General features: G+C 37.3%; 1 protein-coding gene across 1 annotated transcript; it reads left to right on the top strand.

Moving 5' to 3' along the window:
• Positions 1-1,187: 1,187 nt before the first annotated feature.
• vps26bl (vacuolar protein sorting 26 homolog B, like) lies at positions 1,188-6,084 on the top strand. Its single transcript, XM_043250281.1, has 6 exons — positions 1,188-1,671; positions 2,601-2,757; positions 2,839-3,003; positions 3,085-3,260; positions 3,380-3,522; positions 3,620-6,084. The coding sequence occupies exons 1-6, from the start codon at positions 1,449-1,451 to the stop codon at positions 3,752-3,754; spliced, it is 999 nt and encodes a 332-aa protein (XP_043106216.1). The 5' UTR covers positions 1,188-1,448; the 3' UTR covers positions 3,755-6,084.
• The last annotated feature ends 2,406 nt before the right edge of the window (positions 6,085-8,490 follow it).

The raw sequence follows: 8,490 nt of genomic DNA, 5'->3' as shown, positions 1-8,490 counted from the left end.
ATATTTCTCATACTTTACTGGTCTTAAAATATCTTTTTTCAGTTTCACTAATAGGCTAATTATAGCCTAGTAGTTAGTCACTAGTATTTACAATACGAGATACTAGTATCTATATCAGTTATTAATAGAAAAATCTCTTATCTCACTGGTTCACTAGTAAAGAAGTGAATAGGGAATATCCGAGCAACAATTCTCAATATGATTCGAAGGCAAAAACGTGCAATTCATTTCAAGTAGCAGTTACTTTATCTTTATTACCGTCAAAGGAATAAAGACTAACCAGTCTGTAACTACTAGTGACTAACAGAACAGATATTTGCAGCTGTAAGTACTAATATCTACAACCTAGTTATTAAATTACAGTCAGGGTTTGATTGCTTACTAATTAAAATGTTTAATATCAAAAATAGGTATTCGGTTGATAGAATTAAATGTTAATTTAGCTTGCCTTATATTTTCAGTTAAACAGGATTTACAGAGGATAATGTCTGTCATGAAAGAATTTGACCACACAGTGTAGCTTTCCATTCACCTTTTAAGTTGCTTAATATAAAATAATCACCAGTTTAATATATTTTTGTTAATAAGCTTCAAAAGCGGTCCTTTCATCAATATTTAAGAGGCTGAGTGCGCTAAGACTTAGAAACCATTTGGCACTCATACGCCTGTCAAATAGTCTATATATCTCGTTGGACTTGGCTTCCTAAATTTGCACTAAATCCTTTATGTTTTCAATAAAATATGCGTGTGCTAACGATGTGAATGTTTGCAGCTGGTGTTTGTGTTGAATTGTGCTATCACTAGCTGTGCTCACTAGAGGGAGGCATTAACTACGATTATGATAAGTCAGGGTGCATTTAAGAAACAAAAAAACAAAAAAAAAAAAAAAAAAAAAAAAAAAACAGGGCTCTCCTAAAGGGTTTCTCCAGCTTTTATGAAGTTATGAAGATTTTTAAGACCTTTTATGTTTAATGATTTAAAGACGTATGACATTAAAGCCTTAATTTAAGGTTTGAACTTTTTAAAACCTCCAGAAACCGCGTGCAATATTGCATGCCTATGTTATAAAATAACTTTTTTTTGCATCAAATTATTAAAAAGTGAAACAACCCCTTAATACGACTCCTCTTATGTACAGTAGACTTGGTGAATTTCAGTCGCCTCTGCAAGACTTTTATTTTGAAACGATATTTACGTGGACTATCCCGGTAGTAAATTCGTTTCTGAAGCTTGTGTCTGTTTGTACATTGCCGAAAAATCCTCTGCATGTATTAATTAATTAATATATGAAGAATTAGCTCGAAGCATTTTAAACAGCCTGTTTATAGACGTGCATGCATTGCAGAAGATAGAGCAGCTCGTTCGTGAACAGGACGCGATTGTATTGATGTGGAATTGGACCAGGTGTTAGAATACTAAAGGATTCCAGTCCAGCACAAGGTTTCGGGATGAGCTTCTTCAGTTTCGGACAAAGTGCTGAAATCGACATAGTCCTGAATGATGCAGAGACGAGAAAAAAGGCCGAGCACAAAACAGAAGACGGGAAAAAGGACAAATACTTTCTGTTTTACGACGGGGAGACAGTCTCTGGGAAAGTCAACGTTACCCTGAAAAACCCAGGAAAGAGGCTTGAGCATCAAGGGATCAAAATAGAGTTTATCGGGCAAATCGGTAAGAACGACGTGTGAACGAGCGATGCTTGATGACGCAACGTATGTGCCGTGCCGTGGCCGTTAAATACAGTTCAGCGTTTACATTTGTGTTCGTTTGTTTGGATGTGCCGAGGCCAAATTTGTTTTGTAACTCACGTTTATTTCAAGGGGGTACACATTTAAGCAATAGCGTGTTAATGTGTTGAAGTGTCAAATTACAAACACTAGTCTCGTGACATATGACACATTGGCGGTGTTTGATTCGTGAACGAATGTTTTCAGTGAATCGGGTGAACCGGTTCACTAAACATGCCTTAATGATTCCTTTAGCGATTCGGTTCGATCGTATCTATATTTTAGAAATAGCGTAAGTAATACAATAGTATGCTGAAATTCGGCCAACACTCACCGACCTGTTGATCTGAGAACCGCCCTGCTCGGACAGTTTTTGTCATTGGTAAAGAACTGATAATGAACAGCAATATGCGTACTTATACCTGTAAAATAATTATTGAGTAATTTATTCTCCTGTTCTTTTAAATGAGCTGTTCAAAAGAACCGATTCTCTTAAATGAGTCGATTTCCTATCTCTAGTAAAAAGGCGGTATAAGAGGAACCAGGATGCTAGTCACCAGTAATGAACAGTTAACCTAAAATATACTATTGTTTCTCTTTGTTATATGGTTATACAGTTAATTCATTTCTAAGACATTTTCCATAAAATGCAAAGAAAGTGTTGTTTCCCCCAAGCCTTGTTCAGATCTTTATTCAACCTTATTTATTATTTATTTATTATAAAGACACAGTTTACCCCCCAAAATGTCTTTAATAATGCAATATTGTTCAGTACCTGCCAAATCTAATAATTCCTTACATTTTTGTTCACACCTGAAAGAATGGAAGCATGTATAGTAATATTTTTCCTCTCCTGCGTCTTTTTTCTCGTAGAGCTGTACTACGACAGAGGAAACCATCATGAATTTGTGTCTCTGGTTAAGGATTTAGCTCGGCCTGGAGAAATGGTTCAATCTCAGACCTTTGATTTTGAGTTCACACACGTGGAGAAACCGTACGAGTCCTACACAGGGCAGAATGTAAAATTACGGTATGTTTCAGTTGTGTAGCTCATGGAAAGAAGCTCCCGCAGAGTGCTGGTTTTCTCATAAACTCTCTTTTTTTCTTTAAGCTATTTCCTGCGAGCGACCATCAGCAGGAGACTAAATGACATCTGCAAAGAGATGGACATTGTAGTGCATACACTCAGCACATATCCAGAACTCAACTCCTCCATAAAGATGGAGGTGGGAATTGAGGACTGTCTACACATTGAGTTTGAGTACAACAAGTCCAAGTAAGTCAAAAAAACAGCCAGAGGACTGGAGTATATGTTTTTGGTTACGTTTTAATTTTTCCTGTTTTTTAAAACTGCCAGGTATCACCTGAAAGATGTGATCGTAGGGAAGATCTATTTCCTGTTGGTGCGAATTAAGATCAAACACATGGAGATTGATATTATTAAACGGGAGACAACAGGGACGGGGCCGAATGTGTACCATGAAAACGACACCATTGCAAAGTACGAGATTATGGATGGAGCACCTGTGCGAGGTATGAAACAATTCCTAACGTATACATTTATAAGTATTCATTTTAACATTTTTACAACTTAATCATTTTTTTCTGTGTTGAAATGAAGCGTGCTGAATTTGAACTTTTACTGGCTTTAGGCGAATCCATCCCCATCCGTCTTTTTTTGGCCGGGTACGAGATGACGCCGACCATGAGGGATATTAATAAGAAGTTCTCTGTTCGTTATTACCTGAATCTCGTGCTCATTGATGAAGAGGAAAGGCGTTACTTCAAACAACAGGTTGGTCTTCGCTTTCCTGTGAATATAAATAGAAAGCCAGTAATGAGATTGTAACTATTAAATGCCCATATTCTTGACATCTTTCGTGCATTTTTAGGAGATTACGCTATGGAGGAAGGGGGACATTGTGAGGAAAAGCATGTCCCATCAAGCTGCCATCGCCTCCCAGCGCTTCGAGGGTTCGGCGAGCGCAGAGAAAGCCCTCTCTCAAGCTAAAGAGGAAGACAACTAAACCTAACCACCTCTTCTCATCATCTCATGTGTGTATGCGGCAGAGAGAGAGTGTGTGTGTGTACAGATTTAAAGAAGCTGTGCGCTCCCAAAATAGACGGCAATGTAAACCTGATATTTCACATTCCTAAACACACCGGTTTATGATCAACAATTCCTAAGTAGCTTTTAAAAAGGGATTAATATATGAAAAGCAAAAACACTTATTTTAAAAAACCACAAGTCGATATTTAGGGTTCCTCTGAGGTTGTTTACTTTTTGTCCGTCACCCTGGAATTAATTGACTGTGTATTTTTCTGAAACATTTCAGCACTTCATCTAGACAAAACAAACACATTCCACTCTCTATATTCCATTTACAGCCTTTTTTGACTTCTGTATTGAATGTTTTGTTATTGTAGATTGTTTTTTTCGTAACATATACATTTCATACAGTGTTCAGTTTCTTTTTAATGAAATGGTTTATAACTAAATTATATTTTTAGTGATTTTTTTATATATATACACACACACACACAGCATGCTTACCAATACATGCCTTTTTACTTTTGTTGCCATTCCATAAATTATAAGCACTTGAGAGTTTTTGCCAATGTGATTTCAGTGTCTCCAGAGGGACCCTTCACTTCATATCAGACCAAACTTACAAAAACCTTTTTGCTCAGATTCAATAAATCAAATAATTTCCCTACAGGTATGTAGCTAAACTAAAATGCACCTGAATTTAATTTTTATTTCGTCTGTCAGATTGTATTGATACAGTGATACTTTAACAAGCTCCTTTAACAAGCTTTTCAAGTGTATTAAAATAGAATTTTAATTCAGTATTATCGCTTTTGAGGTTTTGGTACGATGAACCGAAATGTTTGTCGTTGTCGGGTAACACTTTACGATACGGTTCAAAATGCTAACAGTTAAAGGTCTCAAGAACTTGAAATTAAACGTAATGTTTATTTATAAACGAATGAGCTGCTTATTTGTTAGTTTGTGTTGGTTAATGCAACATTACAAAAGTTAACCTGTTTAATGTAAAAATTGACTATCGTTACGTTAAAGTTAACTTAAATCAAGATTAATAAATGTTAAAGGATTTTTATTGTTAGTTCAGTGTAACAAACTCGCAGAACAACCTTATCTTAAAGTGTTACTAAGTCATTGGCCGTTCTAACGCTTGTTTCCTGTCAATTCTAGAATTCAGGTGGCATTAATGTCTTATTTTAGTTCTCATTTTTTTTACCAACACTGGAGATCAGCTCATATTACACGTCACAGTTCTAACCAGTTACTAACCAATGCGTACTTTAAACCTTATAAATCTTTGACCGTAACAGCACAGCTTAGCAAACGCTGAAGAAGTGCGTGATCAGGATGAGAAGCAGATGTGTTAACACTCAGAGCAGCGTAAGGGATGCATGTCCTGGAAGTGATTGCGCACCCATTTTAAGATTGCAGGCTCATTAAGGCCGCCTTGTTAGTGGCTCTCATTGTCGTGAATATTTCTTGTCGTGTCAGGAGCGTGGAGGTGTTCATCTGTCCGAAAAACCAGGATGAATCATCTCACGATGAGCTGCCTTTTGTGCGACCGCGATTTCACAATATCGGTTTTTGTTAGCGCTTCCATTCACTTACATGGAAAACGATCCTTGTGACTGGCGACGGACGTTAACTAAGAAAGATCGTGACATGCTGATCACACGCTAAGTTCCGCATATTGTTTGATAATTGCCTTTTTACTTTACATTAACCTTGCTTTTGGTGTCAAACTAGCAAAATACGGCAAGGCCTGTCACAGAGGGCTATGTGTAAGCGATCTCTCTGCTGTCTGTTTAGAAAAAACGAAAAAAAACCCTAAAAACTAAAGCATCTCTTTGCAGAAAACTCATGGCTCTATGTGCCGCACTGTGTTTACTGACTTCACCTACATGATTTAATAAATTAGCACTGTGTATCCTTTCAAAAACAAAGAAGGAACGAGAATTAGCTGTTTCCTAACTTTCTTTACATTTATCATCGTGCAAAAAAAGTGCTGCTTAAAACGGCATTAGATAACCATATTTCTATATTAATATTATGTATGTACAGTATATATTTACAGAATTGTAAGTATATGATTTTGAAATGATTTAGAAATCGCTCTAAGGTACTAGCAGAGTTTACAAAATGGATTCTAGAAGATTCTAGAACTGTGCTAATGTAAAATATGAGTGCAGAACACACACAACCTAACTGCTCTTTCAGTACTTGTGCTGTACATGACATTTGTTTTTACTCTGATTCCTCAGATTAAAAAAAAAGAAGAAGAAAAAACGCTCATCTTTTCCCTCATAGAAACGTCTGGTGTCACGTGTCGTCTTTTCTCCTGCACTTAACTAACAAATAAGGTGTGTAAAGGAAACTGTTTTATTGTGTTTCCATCCTTTTCGTTAGATCAAAATCTATAAGTTCTCTTACATTTGTGTTTCTATCTTTCTTAAAAGAACGTAAAAACTCATTAAAAGGAGTTTGAACACCAGTGTTGTCCCTAAAGCACCATTATGAACCGTTACATTTTGATAACTACAATCCAACGCAATTTGATTTGCATTGTAAAATTCAACTTTTTTTTTTTTTGAGGCGAATCAGCCAGCCACAGCTCCTGATGACCCCTAGAGGGCAGGCTCACACCTCATTTGCCCAAGAAGCAATGCACTTTATAGCCAATTTGATAATGGGATTAAATTGTATTTATTTTCATATATTATTGGCTACGCTGTATGTTAATGAATACATCACAATTTCCACAAAGTATATTTTGCATTTGTATACAAAGATGTGACTGACTTTTGTAAAGCAGAGGCATTTAGGTATAAGCTGCTTTATTACTCACTTACTGTAAAACGTCGCAGATGGACAAGTATAAAGGCAGATACTTTAGCTGATGGGTTTTCAATAGTATGTGCGGTCCTCTGGCTTTGAGATGTTGTTATTGATCGACTGGCCGTGGTGCTGACAGCTGTATTTTCCAAGTGAATTCTGAAGCTGAGAAGAGAAACCTGGATGAGTATTGATCATAGCTGAAGTCCCTTTTCTCTACATCTGCAGAATTCAAGCCTATAGAAAATAATGAGGACTGAGGGGAAATAACAAGCCTTTGTGTTCAGATCCTGAACTGAATCTGTCACGCAGTACACAGAGCAGCCGTACAGCAGATGTTTTCCTCAGGGGATGCTATAAAATCACTTCTCGTTTTGTAAAATTTAGTGTGATTTATTAAATCGAAAAAATAACAATTACTGTTTGTTTTTACTACTGCTAAAAAAAGCTAATAATTAAAGTGTATTATGTCGGGGCTGATAGCCTTTTGGGGCAATTGCTATTCACTTTTTCTAAACTAAACAAAAATGATTATTACCTTAAAAATAGTTGCTGAATTTTTTAAACATTTCAGTGGCGATGTAGTTGAGTGATTTTCTGTTAAAAATGTCAAAGACAGGGGCAAGATACCGTCTAGCCCTAATAAAAGATCTGGGGGGTTCATACAGTGCATAAAGTGATCATGTCATAAATATTAAAACAACATCTTAGCTCGATAAATCCAGCGGCCATGTTGTACAAACCTATTAAGCCCTGGATGTTTGGAGGCGTGGAGCTAATGGGCCAGTTCCAATCCTTCACCAATAACCACAGCAACTGCTCCAAGCGCAATGCTCAGCTGCACAAACCCAGTTACCATGGCGATGGGGCCTCCGTCATTCCTAGTCTTTTGACTGTATTGTGGAGGAGCCTTGCATCTGTGCGAGAAGGGGGAGTCTTGCACGGGAAATCAGGTCATTGTGTGTATTCCTCATTTTTTATATCATCTCTTCAGCTTTATCGTAGCTAATGTAACAAGGATGCAGAAAGAAAATGCGGTATGAAATGATCTGTGGTTTTAATTTTTAAATAAAATATTGCGTACATATTTTTTTTTTCATTTTGGCAAATGGAAAGGCTTTCGAAGGACGGTTTGAAAAAGCCTCTGCATCGAAACGGTGCGGCTTTGATGATAAAACCAGGCTCATTTATGATCTAACAGTTAGTAGTTGTAGTTGTTGAATACATTAGACGATGATTGACACTCCCATAGGAGATGATGTCATATTTGGCTTTAAGCTTTGCAGAATATCCCTCTTCCTTCGTAAAGACCCACTACTGTCACTTTCTGCTCACTCCTCCTTATTAACCATTAATGAACTCGCATGGTTTAAAGTCTGTTAGACAAAGGCATGCCACACGCATATGGCCAAAAGCGATCAAACATATTAAAACATGATGGAATTACTAACAGTTCATTTTCAAGCAGACAGTAGTAATACACCTGCATTTGTATTTCAGTCACGCCGCATGCTTCTAACACCGAAATGCATTTCTGAGTAAATCTGGCCACATGGACAGGAAGCTTTACTATATAAGGACTAGACATCCTGTGATGTCTGAAGCAGCGTGTGCCACGCTTTTGTTGTTTCCCACAGTCATCTGCTCTAAACTGTGAAAGCATTGTCAGTAATCCATAAAATCAGATGCTAATCCCTGGAATATGGCAAGCCAATTTCGTGCAGCTTGTATGGATGCAGACACATGCATGCTGGAGAGCGTCTCCAACCGTATGGGTGTTTTTACAGGCTGAGACGCAGATTAAAAGCCGTGAAGGATTAAGGACAGCAGTGGAGAGTGGCGTTACACATGGGAGGTGTGGATATGTGTGACGTAAAGGGCAAC

The sequence above is a fragment of the Puntigrus tetrazona genome, chromosome 10 (assembly GCF_018831695.1).
Source record: "Puntigrus tetrazona isolate hp1 chromosome 10, ASM1883169v1, whole genome shotgun sequence".
Classification (NCBI taxonomy): Eukaryota; Metazoa; Chordata; class Actinopteri; order Cypriniformes; family Cyprinidae; genus Puntigrus; species Puntigrus tetrazona.
The sequence above is the reverse complement of the archived record's forward strand: the minus strand, read 5'-3'. Positions and strand labels throughout refer to the sequence as shown.